This window comes from Globicephala melas, chromosome 15 (assembly GCF_963455315.2).
Source record: "Globicephala melas chromosome 15, mGloMel1.2, whole genome shotgun sequence".
In the NCBI taxonomy this organism is placed as follows: domain Eukaryota; kingdom Metazoa; phylum Chordata; class Mammalia; order Artiodactyla; family Delphinidae; genus Globicephala; species Globicephala melas.
In genome coordinates, this window is record NC_083328.1 from 64461431 (window position 1) to 64484507 (window position 23077).

At 44.2% G+C, this 23077-nt stretch overlaps 1 protein-coding gene across 2 annotated transcripts in view; it reads left to right on the top strand.

Moving 5' to 3' along the window:
* The first annotated feature begins 435 nt into the window (after positions 1 to 435).
* The window catches only part of RPN2 (ribophorin II), a 53111-nt gene continuing 30469 nt past the window's right edge, over positions 436 to 23077 (top strand). The window contains exons 1-6 of one of the 2 annotated variants that reach the window (XM_030830651.3): positions 436 to 688; positions 4503 to 4696; positions 15044 to 15139; positions 15710 to 15885; positions 20152 to 20227; positions 21247 to 21381. In XM_030830651.3, coding sequence (XP_030686511.1) covers positions 676 to 688; positions 4503 to 4696; positions 15044 to 15139; positions 15710 to 15885; positions 20152 to 20227; positions 21247 to 21381 — 690 coding nt within the window. In that variant the 5' untranslated portion in view covers positions 436 to 675. The remainder of the gene's footprint in view (positions 689 to 4502; positions 4697 to 15043; positions 15140 to 15709; positions 15886 to 20151; positions 20228 to 21246; positions 21382 to 23077) is intronic. The other variant, XM_030830652.3, reaches the window with a different exon arrangement.

The following is a 23077-nucleotide window of genomic DNA, read 5'->3' on the forward strand; positions in this document are numbered from 1 at the left end:
TAAACTCCCAATAATCGGAGTTAGCTATTACTGAGTTCTTAGATAAGTCACTTCCTTTTTTGAGCCTGTTACTTCGTCTGTAAAATTGGGCTAATATTCTCCTGATGCAAATGCTGTGCAAATCAGTTAAAAAATCACTCGTAGGTCAGTTATTAAGAACCGAAACAATCTTTGGAGAAAGTTGCCATAATTTTTAATTTTCTAACAAAACCCGAAACCCCTCGAACATTGCTGGCCCTTCCCCACCGGACCCTTCCTATTCCTTTAAAATCGGCCGGGCTGCAGAGAGACGACTGAGTGACAGCGCAATAGGCCAATCACAGGAGGACGCGTATAAGGCCCGCCCCAAGGCCTCGTCCAACCGCGTGCCGGCAGCGCCCGGAATGGGATGGTTGCGAGGCGGTCGGTTCCAAGTGGGCCAGGGTGCGGGGGTGAAGCGAGCCTGTACTCGAGGACTGCAGCGCACTCTGCGCGCGAGGACTGGAATTCCGGCCGCAGCTGCTGGGAGTGACCCGGCCCAGCGGGACGGCGGGGGACTGACCTGTGCCTAGAGCCCATCCTAGCACGCGGGGTCTGCCGCGAATCCCTGGCGTCCCCTCCGGCGCAGTCTTGGAGCCACTTACCCGAGCGGAAGTCCGCCTGTGTCTCGGGCCCTGGTGGGACCTGCTAGGAGGAATGGCTCCGCCGGGTGAGGCGTTGCGCATGGCTCGACAACGGGGTCCCGCGGCCCGCAGGCCTTGGCGAGTGGGCCCTCGCCCGCAGGATACTAGTGCTCGCCACGCAGGAGCTGGCTAGGCGGGATCCCCTTACCCTGCGGGGCAGGGGCATGGGCCTGGGCATGGGCTCGGGCTCGGGCTTTTGGGGTCGAGGGTCTGACGAAGGGCTGGCCAGCGGGTGGGATTGCCGCGGAGGAGGGGTTGGGTACGGGTGCGGCGCGGAGCTGCGGGTCCCCCCGAGGCCCAGCCAGGGACCGCGGCCGCGGATAACGCTCGGGCTGACTTAACTCATTCATTTGACTTGCGCGGGCTTCCGGGCCAGGAGGCGTAAGAGTGAGCTTTTGGCCAAATCGTCCTGTTTTTTAAAAAATATTTATTTACTTATTTATTTGGTTGCACAAGGTCTTGGTTGCGTTAGGTAGGGTCCTGAGTTATGGCATGCGAACTCTTAGTTGCGGCATGCATGTGGGATCTAGTTCTCTGACCAGGGAGCGAACCCGGGCCCCCTGCTTTGGGAGCACAGAGTCTTAACCACTGCGCCACCAGGGAAGTCCCTCGTCCTGTTTTTGGACCATGGTTTCCTTTTTAATGAAAGGGGCAAGACAGTCAGTCATCTTTCTTTGGGAGCTTAGAGCATGAGTCCTGAAGTTAGAGTCTCCGGTACAGACTTGGAGTCTGCCACGTATTCGTTAATGTGACCCTGTGCAAGTTACTTAATTTCTCTGCCCCTCAGTTTCTCATCTGTAAAATAGGTTAGTAAAGTTATCTACCTCATGAATTACAGTGAGTGTTAAATCAGATAATCTCCTTGCGTAGCGTGGAACAGTGCGCCACTAAGTAAGCGCTCAGTAAGCTTAACTATATTGCTAGGTATTGAGTGGGCACTGTGCAGGATGGAACCTCGTGTAGTCTCACAACAACTTGGGAAATGTGTGCTGTTATTATTTCCATTTGACAGACGGAATATCAGAGAAGGGAAGTAACTTGCCCCAGGTAAAAGTGAATAAGTCAGTGAGCTCACTGCTCCATTATTTGAGAGGTTGAGGATAATAGAGCTCCTGCAGTTTGGTTCTCACCTAGTTACGTGTCTTAGGGCAGGTAACTATTTCTGAGACTCAATTTCATGGTCTGTAAACCGCACTCACTTGGATGTTGAGAGGATTTAATGACTAAATGGATGCAAACTACTTAGCATAGTGTGGGCATACCGTACACATGTTAAGTGCTCAAATTTTAGACCCCGCAGTTGTTATGATTAATATGAGGGGGGAATATCAGGATTCTGGCACAGATGCTGTGTTAGGGGAACTTACAGTCGACCTGGCAAAAGCTAGTCATAGTTACTCACTAGATCTTAAGGTATTGAGTGCGTGCATACGGGCCTCTCACTGTTGTGGCTTCTCCCGTTGTGGAGCACAGGCTCTGGACGTGCAGGCCCAGCAGCCATGGCTCACGGGTCTAGCCGCTCCGTGGCATGTGGGATCTTCCCGGACCGGGGCACGAACCACGTGCCTTGCGTCGGCAGGCAGACTCTCAACCACTGCGCCACCAGGGAAGCCCAGCATAGTATCTTGATTCCTCTTTTACATCTTTCAATCCATTATCAATTCTGGCTTTAACTTTGAATTCTAGCCAGACTTCAACCACTTCTCAGTACCTCCATTGCTGTCACCCTGGGTTAGACCACCAGCATCTTTTTTCCTGGGTTATGGCAGTCGTCTTCTATCCTTACTTCTCTATAATCTCAACACAGTATTGTTTATTCTCAACACAAAGTTCCTGTTAAAATGTATGTCGAGTCACTCCTCTGCTCAAGATTTTCCCGTGGCTCCCATCTCACTTTATAAAAGCCAAAGTCCCTATAATGCCCTCTGGATTTGACCTCTGCTATGTCTATTACCTTGTCCCTACTTCTAAACCCTCGCTTAATCCTCTCCAGCCATATTGTTCTCTTTGCTAATGCGAAAAACACCATCTGCACTCCTGATTCAGGGTATTTGCCCTTGCTTTTCTTGGGATAGTTTCCCTCCAAATTTCTTTATGACTTGCTCCTTTTCCTTCAGGTTTACACACAATATCTTTATTTCTTAGGGCTTCACAGGCTACCATATTTAAAATTACAGCTCTTCCTGATATTCCTTCTGTGCTTTATTTTTCTCCATAGCACTTTTCACCTTCTAAGATGATAAATAATGTTTCATAATTATTTTGTGTAATGTCTTTCTTTTCCAACTAGAATGTAAGCTCCATGAGGTTAGGGGTTTTTTTCTGTTTCCTGTTGTATTTTTAATACCAAAAATAGTGCTTGGTACATAGTAGGTACTTAATAAATATTTGATGAATGATGATCCACATTATAGATCTCTTTCTAGTTTTTTTCAAGAGCTTTTGCATTCTTTAGGTTATTTAACACACACGAGGACTTAAATAACACTAACACTCATGCCCCTAGTGTAGGCATCCCTTCTACAACATTCTCTAAAAAATAGTGGAGTGCGAACTCCATAGATAGACCTGGGTTTGAGTCCAAGATTGGCTGTCTCCAAGCTGTTCTGGTCCTTGGTTTTCTTATTTGTAAAATACCTTTTTTAAGGTATTTAAGGTATTTCTAGTTCAAACTAAATTTGACGCTATAGGCAAAGGAGCAGTAATCATTAATGTTAACCTTGTGATTACTGTTACTTGGAAGGTAGACTGTTCATGAAGCTGCCCATCTGAATGTGTTTTTTTCCAAATGAAAAGTAGAAATGTTCCACTTCTGTGATTTCTCTCTGTCCCCTGGGGCATAATGGATGAGGATTGATTTTTCTTTCCATTTATTCAGCAAATATTAATTCAGTACTGCTATGTGCCAAGCATTGTGCAAGATCTGGAATTACTGGGATGAATAAAAGCAACGGTCTCTGTCCTCATGAAGCTTACAGTCTAGCAGAGGAATAAGACATTACACTACTAATTTTAGTTGTGAAAAATTCTGCATAGAAGTGCAGGTTGCTGTGAGCAGATATAGGAACAACAACAACAATAATGTAATAGAAGGAGTAGCTAACATTTATATAGCACTTACCTATATATGTGCCAGTCACTAACATTTTCTGTATTAACGCATGTAATCCTAACAACCCTGAGGTAGATACTGTTATTATCCCACTTTACACTTGAGAAAACTGAGACACAGCTGGTCACATTGTAACTGCCATGGCCACCTTGCTAAGAAGTGACAGAGCTAGGATTTAAACCTGGCCCCAGAAACCTCGTTGTTTGCTACTTTATAGTACTGGGACCTCATCCAAAGGAGGGCTGTTGGGAGGCTTCTTAAGGAAGAGATACTCGAAATCTGAAAGTCGAAATTAAGCAGGAGAAGGCATGTAAAAGAGCTGTGTGGGAAAGAACACGACTACTTAGAGGAGCAGAGAGGAGGGCAGAGAGCAACAGATGAAAGAGTGGGGGAGGAGATCTGGTTGGGACGGGCAAGGCCACAGGGAAGGATTCAGGATCGGGTTTGTCCTACGAGGCATACGAGTTACAAATGTACTTGAGATGGGAATGGCATGATGAGTCCCTTGCTTTAGAGGCACAGAAGCTGCTGGGAGGACTGTCGTTCAGAGAGTTGAAGACCATGCCCACCACTTCCCCAAGGCGTGTCTCCAGGTTGAACCTCCCAGTTCCCTCACCCTTCCTCACATAATTTGGTTCCCAGACCTTGGTGTGCCTCATCATTGGAACTTTGTGTAGAACTTTGGAATAGTGTGGAGTGTATTTATTTAATAGTCGTTTCCCCCCAAGGTTCAAGCACTGTCTTCCTGTTGGCCCTGACAATCATAGCCAGCGCCCATGCTCTGACGCCCACTCACTACCTCACTAGGCATGATGTGGAGAGACTGAAAGCCTCGCTGGATCGCCCTTTCACAAGTTTGGAATCTGCTTTCTACTCCATCGTGGGACTCAGCAGCCTTGGTGCCCAGGTGCCAGATGTAAAGGTAAAGACCACTTTTGTCTTGGTGGCCTCATGCCTTCACTGGGTTCCTTTTGTGTACTTCAAAACTAACCCTTGCTCATTTGAGGATAACCAAGGCAGACCCAATATAATAAATATTTATATCAGTCTGACAGATCCTTTTTTTTTGTTGTTTTTTGAATGCCCAATATATGTTAGGACCATGCCAGGTGTTTTAGTAGAATATAAAGGAGAGCAAGTCATAGATTCTTTAGAAACTTTTTTTTTTTTTTTTTTTTTTTGCGGTACGCGGGCCTCTCACTGTTGTGGCCTCTCTCGCTGCGGAGCACAGGCTCCAGGCGCGCAGGCTCAGTAATTGTGGCTCACGGGCCCAGTCGCTCCGCAGCATGTGGGATCCTCCCAGACCAGGGCTCGAACCCGCGTCCCCTGCATTGGCAGGCGGACTCTCAACCACTGCGCCACCAGGCAAGCCCCTCATGCTGTTTTTGAACATATTTCCTTATCTCTTTAATTCCTATAAACTGATAGTTAGCTCTTGAGGCTTAATTATAATCAGGGTCAGTTTTCTTGGCAGAAATAGTTCATAGGCAGTGCTGTGTGCTTCCTATCAGTGGATGCATAATATCTGATTGTTTCATTTTTAGTTATGATAAAGTTGAATCAGTGGATTCAGGTGTTGTCATACTAATCTATCTCCTGTACACAGTATATAGTAGGGACTTGTTTTTTATCCATTCTGGCAATCTCTGTCTTTTAATTGGAGATTTAGTTCATTTATATTTTTTTGTAACTATACTGTTGGGTTTAAGTTTACCATCTTGTTTTCTATTTATCCATTTTTTTCCTCGTCCTTTCCTGTCTTAGATTGAATCTTTTTTTTTTAATATTCCAGTTTATCTCTTATATTGGCTTTTTAGCTTACTTATTTTTTTAGAGGTTGCTCTAGAGATTGTAATATGCATCTTAACTTATCACAGTATACTTTGAATTATTATTTTGCCACATCACGAATAAGGAAGGAACCTTATAACAATATATTTCTCTTTAAACTCCCATCATTTGTACTATTGTCATACTGCTTACATTCTTTCAAGGGTCATGGCCTTGTCCTGTCTGTTGTCCAGCATCTCAGCTTCATCTATTTTGTTCAGTTTTACAGTTATTTATGACAGGCTGGTAAATTCAGTACGTTTATTTCTGTCCTGGTCAGAACTGGTAGTCTCTGTTGATGTCTTGCAATCCCTTGCAATTGTTATTGTTTTTGATGCTCAAAATGTCCCGTTTTTGCCAGTGGGCCAGAATGTCTCTCTGTGTGTGTTTTGTTTGTTTCTATGTAATCCAGTAGTCTTTGAGAGTTTCTGATGTCCTTGGCTTAAATATTTTCTGGCCGAGACTAGAATCAGTAATTGTTATTATTTATTTATTTATTTATTTTATTTTATTGCGGTATGTGGGCCTTTCACTGCCACAGCCCCTCCCGTTGCGGAGCACAGGCTCCAGACGCGCAGGCCCAGCAATCATGGCCCACAGGCCTAGCCGCTCCGCGGCATGTAGGATCCTCCCGGACCGGGGCACGAACCCGTGTCCCCTGCATCGGCAGGTGGACTCTCAACCACTGTGCCACCAGGGAAGCCCTGTTATTATTTATTGAATGTCTCATGTGCCAGGTACCCTGGATATGTTATCTTGAGTTGTCTTCATTCTATATGGTCAGAAATATTATCCTGTAATAGAGGAGGAAACGCAAGCTCAGAAAGGTTAAGAAAATTGTCCGGTGTCTGCCAACCATCATCTGCATAATGGCCCCCAGGTTCAAATCCAGCTTGAAGCCTGTTTTTGTTTACTGGAACACAGCCACGCCCCTCACTCACATATTGCTATGGCTGCTTTTGCACTTTAACAGTAGAGTTCAGTAATTACGGAAGAGACTTATCTGGCCCCCAAAGCCTAATATTTACTCTCTGGCCCTTTACAGAAAGTTTGCTAATCCCTGCTATGTGAGAGCTGTGCTTATTCAGATTTCTTCCTGACAGCTATCTCTTGTTGCTGCCCAATATTTCCTTCCTGTGTGTGACTGTTAATGAAACAGACTTCCCTCATGTTGTTTTAAACCCTCCAGGTCAATATACCTCCTAATAAAATTAGTTTTGTTCAAGAGAAAAGAGTACAGGCAGCAGAGTCGCTAGCCCAAGTTTTTAATTCTGGCTCCATCTCTCTGTAAAATGGGAGTTGTGATGCCTTCCTCATGGGATCATTGTAAAGATAAAGTGAAATCATATTATGCCTAGTAAGTGACTGGCCCACGAAAGGCCCTTTGAATGGTAGCTATTATTATAATTATATAATATTATATTATAATTATTTAATAATTGTTATATTATAATTTTAAAAGTTTTGCTTCTATTTATAATTTATTCAGGTGAGTTCAGACAATGCTGGCGCAGATACTGTATGGAAGGCCCACAGTGTCTGTAAAGGGCTTGGGAAAGAGAGAACAGACAATTGGGAGACATAGGGTGGAGCAGTCTTGACCAGTAGAGGTTTTGTATCATAAGGTGTAGGAGAGAAAATTGGAATATTAGGCTAATGTTAAATTTTGGCGGATCTGAATGCAGGATGAGAGTTTTCTGCTGGTCTGTTTGAAAATTCTGTGGGACCATAGGATTCCATCTAGGGGCCTCCTGGAGGAGTGAGGAGTGAGGCACTCTCACTCTAACTGAAATGATACTTTTTAAAATTAATTTATCAATCAATTAATTAATTAATTTTTGGCTGCGCTGGGTCTTCGTTGCTGCATACGGGCTTTCTCTAGTTGCGGCGAGCGGGGGCTACTCTCTGTTGCGGTGCATGGGCTTCTCATTGCAGTGGCTTCTTTTGTTGCAGAGCATGGGCTCTAGGCGCATGGGCTTCAGTAGTTGTGGTACTCGGGCTCAGTAGTTGTGGCTCGCTGGCTCTAGAGCACAGGCTCAGTAGTTGTGGCGCACGGGCTTAGTTGCTTCGCAGTGTGTGGGATCTTCCCGGACCAGGGCTTAAACCCGTGTCCCCTGCATTGGCAGGCTGATTCTTAATCACTGTGCCACCAGGGAAGCCTCAAATGATGCATTTTTATCTGTCTCATGATTTAGAGCTGCACGTGGATTTAGGTTGAACTCATGCCCCTATAGGTTTTCTCTGCTGATGTAATGGGTTTGAGGGCACGTTGGTCAGGGCTGAAGACATAGGCTGAAGCCATCCAGACAGCTGCAGTGCAGTGTGATTTGGGGGTAATTGCGTGATTAGCTGTGGGCTTTTTATTCATAATACAGACTCTAAAGTCACATTGGTTGGCTTCAAGATCTTGACTTCACAACTACACCACTGAGTAACCTGTGCAGCTTACCGAACCTTTCAGAATCTTTATTTTCTCATCTGCAAGATGGAGATAGTTATAGTACTCAGCTCACAAGTGATGGATGTAGGTTGGTTGGCATGGTGATGGCATGTAGTAATGGGTGTAATCAGTATTAGCTCTTAGTAGTACTATTACATGGTAGTAGCAGTAAATGTATGTTGATTGACATTTTATTTTTTCTCCTACTGTCATCCCCATTGCTTAATGCCTAATGAAGAGGGTGTTCCACAAATATTTGTTGAATTGTAAACTTCAGCTTAATAGAAATGAAAGTTCTCTGAATGTGCCTCTTAATTGGAAAATAAATGAGTTAATCACGTACTTCATTTTAATCACTTATGAAATGTGCTGTGGTGATGGTGTGATGTGTACATTGTAAGCAGTGGAAGGAAGGGAGTTGTATGGATATTTTGGAGTTGGTGAATTTCCTTATTAGAGGTGTACACTAAAGAAATCCATTGAGAGAGAGTCTCTGTTACTGTCACTTCCATGTAGTGGGATGTGTCCTGCTCAGCTGTTGTTGCTTTCAGCTGAGTAGAGAGAACTCCCTCAGTTCTGCTAGATGCACTGAGTTGGTTGTTCTCACAGATAGATCATTAGGGGAGATTTTGGTTATTTTGTCGAAAGAGATTCAGCAGCAGAACTGAGAGGAATGGGTTTTAATAAGAATATGAGAGTAGAGCGCAGCTCTGGGAACAGTGGAGTGTGGAATGAGAGTTGATTTTAGGTGTTATGAAGACTGAACATCTTTCATTTTGGTATCAAGTACTGTGTATGTATATTTTAAAAACATAAGCACATGAGAATGGCGATTTTATAGATTTTTTTAAAAAAATAAATTTATTTTATTTATTTATTATTTGGCTATGTTGGGTCTTTGCTGCTGCATGCGGGCCCTCTCTAGCTGCTGTGAGTGGGGGCCACTCTTCGTTGCGGTGTGCTGGCCTCTCATTGCGGCGGCCTCCGCTGTTGTGGAGCATGGGCTCCAGGCACACGGCTTCAGCAGCTGTGGCACATAGGCCCAGCAGTTGTGGCTCTCGGGCTCTAGAGTGCAGGCTCAGTAGGTGTGGTGCACGGGCTTAGTTGCTCCGTGGCATGTGGGATCTTCCCAGATCAGGGATCAAACCTATGTTACCTTGTGGGGTTAAGAATCCCCACACGCTGGGCTTCCCTGGTGGCGCAGTGGTTGAGAGTCCTCCTGCCGATGCAGGGGACGCGGGTTCGTGCCCCGGTCTGGGAGGATCCCACATGCCGCGGAGCGGCTGTGCCTGTGGGCCATGGCCACTGAGCCTACGCGTCCGGAGCCTGAGGCCGGGAGAGGCCACAGCGTACTGCAAAAAAGAACAAACAAACAAACAAAAAAGAATCCCCACAGGTGGATCCTTAACCACTGTGCCACCAGGGAAGTCCCTATAGATATTATTGCTTAGCTTTTTATAAGACTTAGGAACATTGAGGGTTATTTTGTATTCGTTTTAATGAAAATATTAAGTAAATGGGAGACATACTATGCAAAAATTGTGATGGTAGATTAGATTCTAATGACTGAAATCAGGACACATTAGACAGTGTTCACAGGTTGTCAGTCAATCAGGCACTTTCCTGATCTGTGAAAGGGGATAAGAATATCTACCTTATAGAGTTGTTGTGAGAATTAAATGTGATAATAAGTGTAAAGTGCTTAGCTCAGTATCTGGCACATGGTGAGTGTAAGGTAAAGTATATCTGTATCCATTCAACAAGTGCTGAGTGCTTTTTGAGGGCCAGGCACTCAGCCAGTTACTGGGAATAGCAGAGAAGCAGGCACTCCTTCAGGCAGTAATCATTTTATGGAGCATCTGCTATGTGCAAGGTATTATGCTAAGTGCAGAGGAGCTCATTAACTAGTGAGAGACAGGAACCATAAGAGAGAGAGCAGGTGTGAGTACAGAGACACATGTAACATGTAGTGCGTGGAAAGTGCCAGGGGAGTCCAGAAGAGGGAGCTGCTCACTCACCCGGTCTTCTGAGAACACTTACTCTTAGTTCCAACCTTGTACAGGGGGAGTTACCATCTGCGCTGGCTGCTACACGATTCCTTTAGTCATTCATCAGATGTCTAGTGAGTTTCTGCTGTGTGCTGAGCATGATGCTGGGCACCGGGGATTCAGTATTGAACAACAAAGAGAACGTCTGCCTTTTGGAATGTATACTCTAATAGTGGAGACAAGCATTAGTCGTGTAATAAATATATACATGAATATTTATAACAATGGTAAGTTTTATGAAGGTGAGATGTATGGTGTTATAGGTGTGAAATAGGGGACTTTGACCTGGTCAGGGAAGGCACTTCTAAAGAAATCTCTGAACTTAAATCTCACTCTGTATACCCCTAAATTACAACTCCTTGAGGGCAGGAACTTTGTTGATTTTATTTGTTGTGTATTTCCAGTATCTAGAGAGCACCTGGCAGGTGGTAGTACTCAATAGCTGTTTATTAAATGAAGGAAGGTATGATGGGTCTGAATTCTAAAAGGAAAGTAGGATTTAACCAGGAGATGGGGAGGGAAGAGACTTTAGCCAGAGGAAGTAGCACGTGCAAAGGACCTGTGCAGTTAGGGAGCAGATTACATTTGAGAGACTGCAAGGAGGCTGTGTAAGAACAGAGAATGCGAGAGAGCTAGAGAGGAAGGCCGGGGCCAAGCCTCCGTGCCTTGGTAGTCAGAGGGAAGATTTTGCTTTTTCTCTAAAGAGAAGTTGATTTTAAGCAGCAAGTATCAGGATCTAGTTTTCATTTTGGAAAGGTTTCTGTCCTGCCTTGTGGAGGACAGACTTTCGCAGGGGAATATGGCACAAGATTGAATGCTGGTGGGGTACAAAAGATAACACCTGGACTTCTGACTTTTGCCACATGAATGGATGGTTGGGATTCCTTAGGATAGGAATACAGGAAGAGAATTAGGTTTGTGCAGGAAAGATCATAAATTCGGTCTTAAAGATGTTGAGCTTAAAATGCCTTTGAATCATGTAAGTGGCCTTTGAGAGAAGTCTGGGCTGGGGGTACAAATCTGAGAAATATCTGCATAGCGGTTCTGGATGAAGCCGTGGGCATGATTGAGATCGCCTAGGAAGAGAGGGGATGGATGAGAAGTGGGCCTAGGAGTTGAAAAACTCCAGTGTTAAATGGTCAGGCAGAAGAGGATGAAACTTGAGGAGCAGCTGAGAAGGAGGAAGAGAGCCAGGGGAGGGCAGGGGAATCCCGGAAGCGAAGGGAAGGGAATGTTTTAGAACAAGGAAGGTTCTATATAGGGTTAAGGGCATGAGCATTGGAAAATGTCCTTTGGCTTCCATAATTTGGAGGTCATTGGTGGGAAGAGAGAGAAGGTAGCAGCTGGAGGGGAGAGAAGGATCAAGGTAAGTTTTACTTTCAAATCAGTCTTAAGTTTTGTTGATACATTAGGAGTTACCAGTGGAGAGGGAGAAGCTGAACTGACGAGATCGATGGGCTTCCTGATGGAGAGAACAGCCCGTACTAAGCCTAGAGGCTTAGAAGTGCTTGTTGTGTTGTGGGGGCCGTGAGTTGGCTGGAGCAGAGGGGTGGTCAGAGAGCATGTGGAAAAAGCCGGCCCAGCTACCAAGACCTGGTGTGGATGGAGGCTGTCGCCAGCGTGTGCCGCAGTAGCCTGCACAGAGCCTGGCAAGATTACAAAGCCTAGACTGAGAGGAGACGGGAGTTGGGGGCTGCTGCTGGAGAGGAAAGGGCAGATGAGAGAGAGAGATTTACTGTCTTCTTGGTTGCTGATTCAGGCTGGGGAGTTGTAGGGAAGAATGGACTGAGAAAAGCACTCATGTCCTTCACTCAGGAGGATATTTAGGTAGCTGGGCACAGAAAGTTGGAGGGGAACAGATAGGGGATGGACATTTAGGAGGCCATTTTCAGCCTTCACTTGTGAGGGTGAGTGTGGAACTAGGGCAGCAGGAGTTGGAGTTACAGATCCCTGCAAGCGGCCAGCTGAAGCCTCAGATCTGGGTGGGCTTCCTGAGGGTCCAGAGTATGTTTTGTGAGGTCCCTCATTTTTGCCACTATTAAAACTAAGCTGTCAACATTTTGAGCTTTGAAGCCACAGACCCTTGGTACTGTTTACCTAGATCTGTCTGTGCAAACGAGTAGGCATGATGCTGGTTTTATTCAGGAACAGGTCGTTTTTAATAGTCCCTTGAGAGAGAGAGACAGATTGTATAACTCAGACTCTGGAGCCAGGCTACCTGGGTCTGAATTCCAGCTCCTCCATTAAGAGCTGAGTGACCTTGGGCAAGTCAGTTTCCTCTCTAATGCCCCAGTTTTCTTGTCTGTAAACTTAAGGTAATAGGAGGACGTAATGCATAGATCCCCCTATTAAATGAGAAATGCATATACAGCACTTGTCAACAGTGCTTGACACATTTTAAGTGCTCAAAAATTGGTAACAATGACCATAATCATTGTTTGGGGCCTTGGGTGTTGTTCCATTGCTAAAGCACCAGATGGCGACAAAGCACACATCTTAAGCTTGCCCACATTCTGCTGAAAGGATTCCTTGAGTAGGTTGTTTTCTTCAGATCCCTAATTTGTGCAGTATGAAGTATTTTGTTTCTTTTCTTTTTCTTTTTGGATTCTTTCAGACTTCTGGTTGAAACTCATTTGTTTGAGACTCTTATTTAAGTATTATTCATAAAATTTAAAACAAAAGTTTTTTGGTTGAAGTAGCGCATGCATACAGTAAAATACCAGATAATACAGAACAGCTATTAGTGAAAAGCAACCATCCATCCTGTGGCCCACCTTGTCCTACTCCTGGGAAGCATCCACTTTTAACTGTTTTTATTACCATTTAATTTTGAATAGCTGAATTTTATATTACCTCAGCCAAAATATTTAGTGCTATAACTAGCTATTAAATGTTATTTCTTAATATAGTAGGAATAGCATGGGTTTTCTTATGTGCCTACTCTGTGCCAGGCACTGTGGTGGGAATTTTTCAAAGTCTCTGCTCTCAAGTAACTAGTCCCTGGGGGGGGGAGGTAGTTAGTACAGTGTGGTAAGTGCTTTGGGGGAGTGCTCGGGAGGGAAGGCACCTGGCCTGTCCTGGATGAATGTCAGGGAAGGTTCTCTGGAAAAGGTGACATCTGAGCAGAGGTGAAGATGGGACCTGGTTTGGCAGGCAAGAAGGACAAGGGAAAGGTGCTCCTGGCACGGGGTGGGGGGTAGCAGGGTCAGGAACATAAATGGTGAGAGCATGTTATGTCTGGGAAGCTGCAGTGGGGTGGAGGGTAAGATTTTGGAGTTGGAGGTGGGGCTGTGGTGAGGAAGCTGGCACAGAGAGTGAGGGTCAGTCATGAGGGCATTTTAAAAAATATATTTATTTATTTATTTATTTATTTTTGGCTGTGTTGGGTCTTCGCTGCTGCATGCGGGCTTTTCTCTAGTTGCGGCGAGCAGGGGCTGCTCTTCATTGTGGTGCACGGGCTTCTCATTGCAGTGGCTTCTCTTGTTGCAGAGCATGGGCTCTAGGCACGCGGACTTCAGCAGTTGTGGTGTGCAGGCTCAGTAGTTGTGGTGCCTGGGCTTAGTTGCTCTGTGTCACGTGGGATCTTCCTGAACCAGGGCTCGAACCTGTGTCCCCTGCATTGGCCAGCGGATTCTCAACCACTGTGCCACCAGGAAAGTCCCAGTCATGAGGGCATTTTATGCCAGATCAGAAACTTTGAGTCTTGTTCTGAGAAGGATAAGGAACCACCCAAGGGTTTTAATAGGAGAGTAAGGTGGATACACTTGTCACCAAGACAAAGCTTGTGCTGCTGGCCGCATGACAGGCCAATAATCGAGAGATGAGGTATTGGGGCAAGGAATAAAGACTTTGTTCAGAAAGCCAGCAGACCGAGAAGATGGGCTCATGCCCCAAAGATCCATCTTGCCTGAGTTAGAATTCAGGCTCCTTTTATAGTAAAAGGGGTGGGAATAAAGTCAAACACTTCCCGGTTCCCATCAGCCTCCAGAGGGGTTGTGTTAATTTCTTCCTCCCTGCAGTCATTCACAGGTGGGCCTGGTCGGGATGTTTCCTGTGAGCTAAACAAAGATATTTTAGCTTAATGCTCATAACCTGGGAGGTCATTCCCAGAGTTGCGTCATCATGTATAATTTAAGCTTATAGTCAGCATCCCTTTAGTGATTAACTTGTAATAGGATACAAAAGGTTCTTCCCTATTACACTTTTGCACCTCGTAAAGATCACTCTTGAAGCAGTATGCAGAATGGATTGCATGACTTGAGACCAGTTAGGAGATGAGTGTAACAGTCTCCATGAGAAATGGCAGGGGCGTGACATAAGGCAAGAAGGGAAGCCAGAGAGTGGGGATCGGGTTTGAGAGACTCCATAGGCTTGGAGGGTGAGGGAAAAGTCGAGAATGAGTCCTAGGTTTCTGATTTAGGTAGTAGGTGCATGGTGATGCCCGTATATGAGCCAGAACGTCCAGATGAAGAAATAGAAGGTTTCTAGCTTATGTTAGATGTGTTGAACCTGACTTAGCTTTGGAGACATCGAAGTGGAGACACTGCCATTTATTATCTTTGTCACCTTCATTACATTACTTACCAACTCCAAGCATCAGTTTCTTATTCTGTTAAATGGGGATGATAGTATCTGCCACAGGGTCCTTATGTTCATTAAAAGGAAGAGCATCATAAACACCCCACACAGGTTATGGCCAGAGCAGGTGATCAGTGGAAGTGGTTCCTTTCTAGGTTCAGAAGGACGAGAGTGCCTTCAGGTTTGCTCTTTCTATGAAGTTAGCATTTTGGGATGATACAGTGCTCTGTGGAAAATATCTGCTTGAAAAATGAAATCCTGTGTAGCTCTCATACTTTAAGCCATCATGGATTGCTGAGAATTATAAAAACACATGCAGTTTTCCTAATCACTGTGTATTTCACCACTTATCATTGACTTTCCCCCCGTTTAGCAAGCATGCACCTTCATTAAATCAAACCTTGATCCAAGCAACGTGGATTCCCTTTTCTATGCTGCCCAGTCCAGCCAGGCCCTCTCAGGGTGTGAGGTGAGTCCAGCTTCTTACATTTACATTTACTTTAAACTGTAAAGTGTATTTTTAAAAAGGGAAAGTCATGTCAGAATATTTTTTTTTTAGCAGTGAGACCCCATTAAGTGTGGGTGGGAATTCCATTCTTGTGATTTTTTTTTTCTTAAAGAAATAGACTTTTTATTTTTCCCAAGTTTTCACTTTTCGTGAATTTTAAATAACTTTTTCCTATAGTTGCCTCTCTTCTGGGAAGTCTGATTTTTTTTCTTTCAGTCTCCCTTTAACATTTAAAAATGTTTAAAGCAAAAGAAGAATGCCCCCACGCCAGATTTCTAGAAATCCATTTTTTTGAACACAGGAGAAGAGCCATATCAGTAGACAAGCGACTTGCCAGAATCTTTTTAAAAGTGTTATGCTGAGGTTTTACAGATATTTAATTCTCGCATCTGAGATGTCGAAGAGGGGTGATCACAGGCACACCAGGCGGGTGGTGTGACCTCGGCAGTTGCTCTGCCTGCCATCTTTGGCGTGCCTTCCACAGGCTGGCAGCACCTGTTCTAAACTCTGTGTCTACCCATCCTTTCTTAGATCTCTATTTCAAATGAGACCAAAGATCTGCTTCTGGCAGCTGTCAGTGAAGACTCCTCTGTGGCCCAGATCTACCACGCAGTTGCAGCCCTAAGTGGCTTTGGCCTTCCTCTGGCTTCCCAAGAAGTGCTCGGTGCCCTTACCTCTCGCCTCAGCAAGGAGGAGACCGTGCTCGCGTAAGTCACCATCTTGAGCGCTTCTCAGGCTACTATCCTGAGAGGCTTCATCCACTGGTTCCACAAGTATTGTCTGGGCACCTGCTATGTGCCAGGTGCTCTGCTGGCACTGCAGATGTCATATTGTGCTAAGGCAGGTAAGGTCCGTGTCCTTGTGCAGCTCGCCAAGACACGGTCTCCCTCAAGCTGCTCCAGCAGAAGCAGATACTGAGTCCGAGCATAAACACACTGCCACAGAGACACGACTGCCTTTGAGGTTAGGGGCTGAAGCAAGGGTAGGGGTGACCGAGGGAGAGTGGGGCCAGAGAGCCATGTGCATCTCTTACTGCAGCTTGGCCAGGCCATGGTGAGATGTTGGCATTGGAGGCTCCGCCCTGGAGGAGGGCTCACGGGTTCCCTTGGAGAGGTGGGGGAAGTAGGGCCTCAGAGGGGGGAGTATTCTAGGGATCAGACCCTGCTCCTCTGCAAAAGGCTCAGGCGAAGGAGAAGCACCTTATAGAAAGGAACTATACGTTTAAATGTTGCAACTGACTCAAGGATGTTTACTAAAGTTAAAAGTAATAGTATACGTAGTTTTTTTTTTTCCCTTTGACACTGAAACTCCTCATTTAACACAGTATATGTATTTTTCGTTTTCTGTGTGTCCCCCATTTAATTGCAACCCTGAGACAGATTGGAGCACCTGGACTCCTATTCATTGTTCAACAAGATGTTAGTGACACCAGTTCCGTACTGCAGAATAGTCCAGTTGTTTCCCAGGGTTTTTTTTTTTTTTTTTTTTTTTTTTGCTGAGAACCAAAATGTTTCTAAACTTGAAGCTTTGTTAAGGGCAGGGCTCACAGTCAGTTGACGTTCTCCCTGTCACTCTCACGCCCTATTCATATTCACATGGTCAGTAATCAGTGACTTTGGGGCTGGTACGTTTCTCAGGAATGACATTTTCCGCACCCATTGCCCAATGCTTGGCCCTGTGGTCCTCCTGTTTCAGATTACATTACTTTGATCTCGTCCCATAATCCCTTGTGGAATGCCTCTGCAATCACCACCATATCTCCTGTCATGAGATAACGGTCAGTGCCTTACTCTGATGCCACCTTCTACAGAAAAATCTTTCCCTTTCCCTCTGAGCAAAAAGGAAAATCTCCCTCCTCTAAACCCCAGAACAGAAAGAAGTACAAAGAAAGTACATCCATTATGGAGTGAGTTAGACTTGGGTTTGAACACCAGCTTTGTTTCTTCCTTGCTGTGTGACTTTGGGCAAGTTAGTAACCTCTCTGAGCCTCATCTGTAAAATATTACCAACAATCCTTACATCATAGAACAAATGTCAAGATTAAGTAAGATAATACATATGATGAGCCTAGTGCAGTGCCTGGTCTTAATGGGCATGGGACAGATGGAGTTTGTGCCCTCTAGAGCATTTCCTTCTTAGGTCCCTTTCTTAGGGAGCTGGTTACTTCCTTGGTTGTATTGTTTTTTCTGTATTAGATTTTAAGCTTCTTTACTTATAGTGCTCAGAGAGCCTGGCACATGGCAGATGCCCAAGAAAGAGTTAATGAAGGCTGAAACTATACTTTTGTGTTTCTATTCTATCCTCTTGCAAAAAGCTTCAGGTAGAAAGACCACACGCTTGGGGTGAGAGAGAACTGTGTCCAGACTCTTCTACTTAATACCTCTGTGGCCATGAGCAGGGTGTTTAACCTCCCTAAACCTCAGTGTTTCCATATGTAAAACAGGGAGAATGATATCTGTCTCATAGGGTTATTGTGAAGATCAAACTGGCAGCATGCCTTATATAATATTACTACTAATTTACCCTATTTAAGTAAATCTGATATAGATTAGGACTCTTCTAAATGGGCCTTCTACATTTAACTGGACTTATTCTAGGAAACGAATGTTCATAAACTTGTCTAGAATGGTAAAAAACATTAGTAGCTTTGAATGAACAATTTGAAAAGATGCTATTGTGGTCTCTCATAACCCAATTTCTTTGAATCATCTGCTGTTTATTAGCAAGACAGGATCTGCTTTCTTAGCGTTTGAATATAGTGCTCCAGAGGGAGAGAAACTGCTGGAGTATAAGTAATTAAAGCCAATGACAAAACTTTTCAAAAGCTAAGTGGATTAATTTCATTCTAAAAACTTCTGAGGTTGTTACCAGCATGACGCTTATTCGTTCCAAAGAAGAGAAAAATGATATCTTAATTGAAAAGTTCTTTCTAGGCTCTCCTAGCAGCCTTTTCTGGGCTCAGCATTTATCACGGGCAGATGTGGGATTTTTATCTTGTTTGGAAATTCAGGTTTCATTTTCTCAAGTCTGTTCTAACAACAAGCATCCCAGAGGGGTCATTGAACACTCTGGGGCTTCCCTCTCTGTGAATTGTGACTCCTCTGTTTTCCAGCTTACCATCTTAATGGAATTCGTTTTCCATGGAGGGAATCTAAATTGTTACGATTGGGATGAAAGCGGACAGATTCTCGCTCTACATTCCCCAACACACCGACTTGATAAATGGTGGTTTTACACAAAGGCCCGGTCATCCCTTGGGAATTTGGGAACCTTTCTGGGGTGGACCAGCAGTTGGCTTAACCACTAGGGGTCCTCAGCTTTCTCTTTTCCACCCCGAGAAGCACCATTTGTATTTTTCAAGTTATCCACATTAAGAGAATAGAACGTAATAAAAAATCTTATGTGGACATACTTACTACATTCCGCCTTAAAAAGTTTATCTTACAGAAATACACTCATAAGTGGATAAAAATACATGAATAAACCATAAAAAAGAATGAGGTACTGATACATGTTACAGAATGGCGAGCCTTGAAAATGTTACGCTAAGTGAAAGAAGCTAGACACAAAGGGTCACATTTGTATGATTCCATTGATATGAAATATCCAGAATAGGTAAATCCATAGAGAGAACACAGGTTGCCAGGGGCTGGCGGGGAGGGGACAGGGCAGGGGATGGGAAATGGAATGAAGCTGTTTAATGGGTATGGGGTTTTATTTTGGACTGATGGAAATGCTTTAGGACTAGATAGAGGTGGTGATGGCACAGCGTTGTGAAATATACTAAACGTCACTGAATTGTTCACTTTCAAATGGCTAACTTTGTGTGAATTCACTTCAATAAATTAAAAGGTGTATATACACATACAGCCATGAATAAGGGTTCACAGTTACAGCATTGAACAGTTACAGTTCATCTAAGCAATGCAATGCTATGTCGTTGTTAATAAGGATGAAATATATTTATATGTCCTCACGGAAAGATCTATACAATCTAAATAAATTGCAGGACAGTTATCTTTTAGGGGTAGGCATTACAGGAATTTTAACTTTCTCCTTTAGTAATGTATTTGAAGTTTTGACAAATAGGTACTTTTATAATCAGGAGTAAATAGTAGGAAAAGAAAAAAAGAATAGACGCTGGTTTGAGAACCAGATCTTCTATTTCTTTCATCTTATTTAATGCCTAAAGGACGGGTGGCTTCCAGGTCTCCGAGCAGGATGGTGACAGCACAAGCGTTAGCTGAGTGTTTACCGAATGCTTCCTGTTTATATTGCATTAATCTGGTTTCAGAAAAGTTGCTCCAAATTCTACCCAACAACCTACGTATGTAGATTCCACAGTACTTCTTTGGTTTTGGAGTAGGAAAAGTAGAAAAGAGGCAGCCAACCTCTGCCCAGCACAGTTCCTCTTACAACATGGGGATGCCAAATATACCTTCATTCGATGAATTGGCTCCTCTTCTCCCTCTAAGTATATCTCTTCTAAATCTGATTAAGTCTTAGTCTGGTGTTCTATATGTGATGCCATTAGGGACCAAACAGATTTTCAGAGGGGGGTGACCTGGTGCACCCTCTCTTCTCTCTGCCCTCAGTACTTATGTGGATCCTGCTGCCCAGATTGCCTTCTCTCTAGCTGTAGTGAACTTTGTAATGTAATGGTCTTTTTTTTGGTGGGGAGTGGGGTGGGTGCTGCATCACGTGGCTTATAAAATGTTAGCTGCCCGACCAAGGATCGAACCTGGGGCCCTGGCAATGAGAGTGCAGAGTCCTAACCACTGGACCACCAGGGAATTCCCTGTAATGTAATGATCTTTGTTACATCTTTCCCTAGACTGTAAACAAGCTCCTTTGGGACCGAGGCTGTCTTATAGTTCTAAAGAACAAGAGCGGGATATATGTGTAGGTATACCAATACAGGAAGGGGAAATGGAGACTTGCCATTCATTGGGGTTCTATTCTCTACCTTTCAGAACAGTCCAGGCTCTACAGACGGCATCCTACCTGTCCCAGCAGGCTGACCTGAGAAGCATCGTGGAGGAGATTGAGGTACAAATTTATTTTGGCAAGTGAATTTCCCAGCTTCTGTCTTTGAAACCCTTTAGAAGAGTCTTGCAGATAGACAAGAATGATTTGTTGCGGCCAGTTACCTTTCTTTTCATATCCGTGGCACACTTTTGTTCTTCGTATCAGAGCAATATTTCCTAGGGAATATTTGTTAGGCTCGTATAGTTACACCATCAGTTAGGCAACAAACTACTTCAGTGTTTTGTAGGTACAGTCTCATAGTCTACAGATTTTAGAGCCTAACAAACCTGAACTTCAAATTTTTTTCTACTTCTTATTACTTTGTAATCTCAGGCAAATTATTAATGTCTGAGCCTCACTTTCCTTACGTGGTGGTGGTTAGGAACAAGCGAAGTTCTAAAGTGCCTAGTACAGAATTGGTGCTCAGCAAGTGGTCACTGTGGTTTTTGTTATTCCACTACCCTTTCCACTGCCCACGACCTCCTGCTGCTCAGAGACTGCTTCCATGGACCGCAGAGCCGGGGATGACGGGCACTCTGACAGTGTCATCGCTGGATGCCCCACAGGCACATTAGCTGCCTCGTCACGTTGCCCAGGAGAGCAGTATGTCTCTCTTCATCCTTTAGAGCATTGAATAAGAAAGAGAAATGCTCTGCTCTGGAGGTTGTTTCCAAATGGATGGCCATCGAATCCATCTGTGTCATGATGCTTCCAGGGTGAACTGTGGCTGGGCCCACTGGCCTTCTGCCCAGAGCAGTTGGTGCCTTCAGTGCTATGACTCCTGGGCTTGGGCTTGAGTCGAAGGGGTCAGGGAAGGAGCACTCCGAGAGCTGCAGAAGATACTGTTCTCTTCAGATGCCTATATGATATACGTTAGTCTCTGCCTAAGCACCTGTTTTGAGAAAGCACTAAGTGACTGAAGTGGTCTGCAGACTTAGAGTGAGATTTCTCAAAACCGTCTGCACTGGGGTAACAGTGGTTTGTACGTCTCATCTCTGTTATCACTTGACTTCCATTCTGCCTCTGTTTTGTTGTGCCAGGACCTTGTTGCTCGCCTGGATGAACTGGGAGGTGTGTATCTTCAGTTTGAAGAGGGACTGGAAACAACGGCATTGTTTTTGGCTGCCACCTACAAGCTCATGGACCACGTGGGCACCGAGCCATCCATTAAGGAGGTGCCTGTCTATATAACAGTTCTTGGGCGTGAAAACCAAAGGCGTTGTTGGCTTTATCTGCTAAGGGAAGCTTTTTTCAGAGAGGACAATTCAGTTAGCTTTGGGGTGTCTTGGGTTAGGCATTGAGAATGAGAAACAGAAAAATGTAAAGCCTGTTCCTGAGAAACTGGTTGTCAGTGGGATAGACGTGTAAAGAAATTGTTATACTTGCTTTAAATGGCGTACGGACACATCATGAGGTAGAGACAAGAAGGCCAAGTGTATTACTCTCGATCCACCTCCCATTCCTTCCTGATGCTCCTTACTGCTTGTCTCATGAATGCTTTCCATGCTGGTGGCCTGTGCAAATCCTCTTTCTCTTGAGAAGTGCCCTGTACTTCAGAATTGCCTGTTCTGCTCTCTCCCCACTGACCCTCAGCAGTGCCTAAGTCTGAGCTAATCTGTGCTGATTGACATAGTTCACTGAGAGGCATGTGTGTCTACCAGACATCCACCAAGAGTTAATTCTTTTCTTTCTTTCAAGAGGAGCTTGTTAACCTGAAAGAACCTTTAGTTGGAATGTGTGTGGGAAGTCTTGAGAGTAGGACCCTCTTTGTACCACTTGTTTGTAAGGTTACCAACCCTTGATCTAAAGGACTTAAAATACAAGCTGCTGCTGTTTTAATTTTAGGAGGAAAGATTTGGGTTCCAAGTCAGAACTTGCACTTCTTTTGTGAATTATGAATGCATTGTGAGTTCTGTGCTGAGTTTCAAGTAAACAGTAAATAATTACCTGTCTTGAGTAATTTGAATTAATTTTGTATTTTCTCTGGAGGATATGATCTAATAATTTATTCATGTATTGGCCTTTTTATGTTGTCTTTTCCTTCATCCTAAGTTTAGGAGACCTAGAGATACCACACTCTATTTAAATTTCTGTTACGGGTGAAAGTGCAAGAATGTGGGTCTTATAGTACAAATCATTTCGGGATTCTCCTATACACAGTACAGTACATGAATTGGCGATATTCTACATAAAACAACTGAAACTTTTTCTTGCTTTATTCCCAAGCTGCTACTAACCAGGTATTTGGCTGGGATAATTTTGCTGTCACTGCTTTTGACATAACGATTCTGGTGAACACTCCCCCATTTTAACATGTCAACAGCTTACTGATGGAAAATGTAATTGGTACAATTAAAGAAAATTATTTCATGTCGACTGTGAATAACACTTTCGGGAACAGGGAACTCTTTTGTTAGACGGTAGATTTTAAAAAACGAAACTGATTGAAGTGGAAAATGTTTCCTCTTAAGCAAACAACCTCTAGAATTTTAATAATGCCTTTTAGGTTCTACTTTTTTAAAAAATTGCTTTCCGTTTTCCCCTCTAAGCAGCCCATTAGTTCTTAATGGAGAGTTATTTTAGTTTCTTTCTAATGTACACTTCGGCTGTGAAGTTTGGTCTTGTAAACACCAACTTAGCCCCAGCATACTGCTTAGAGGTGGGTTGGCAAGGAAGGGAGCTTGGGTGGGAGGGTGAGGGAAATCAAGAAAGGACATATTTTATTGTGGAAGGACTTTGGAGACAAACAGACCTACATGTGAATTTGGGTCCTGCTTTTTTTCTTTCCATCGTAACTTGTAGGAGTAACTTAACTTCCTTTAGCCTCAGTTTCCTTATTTGGAAAGGATTGACATCAGTCTTTTCAGGATT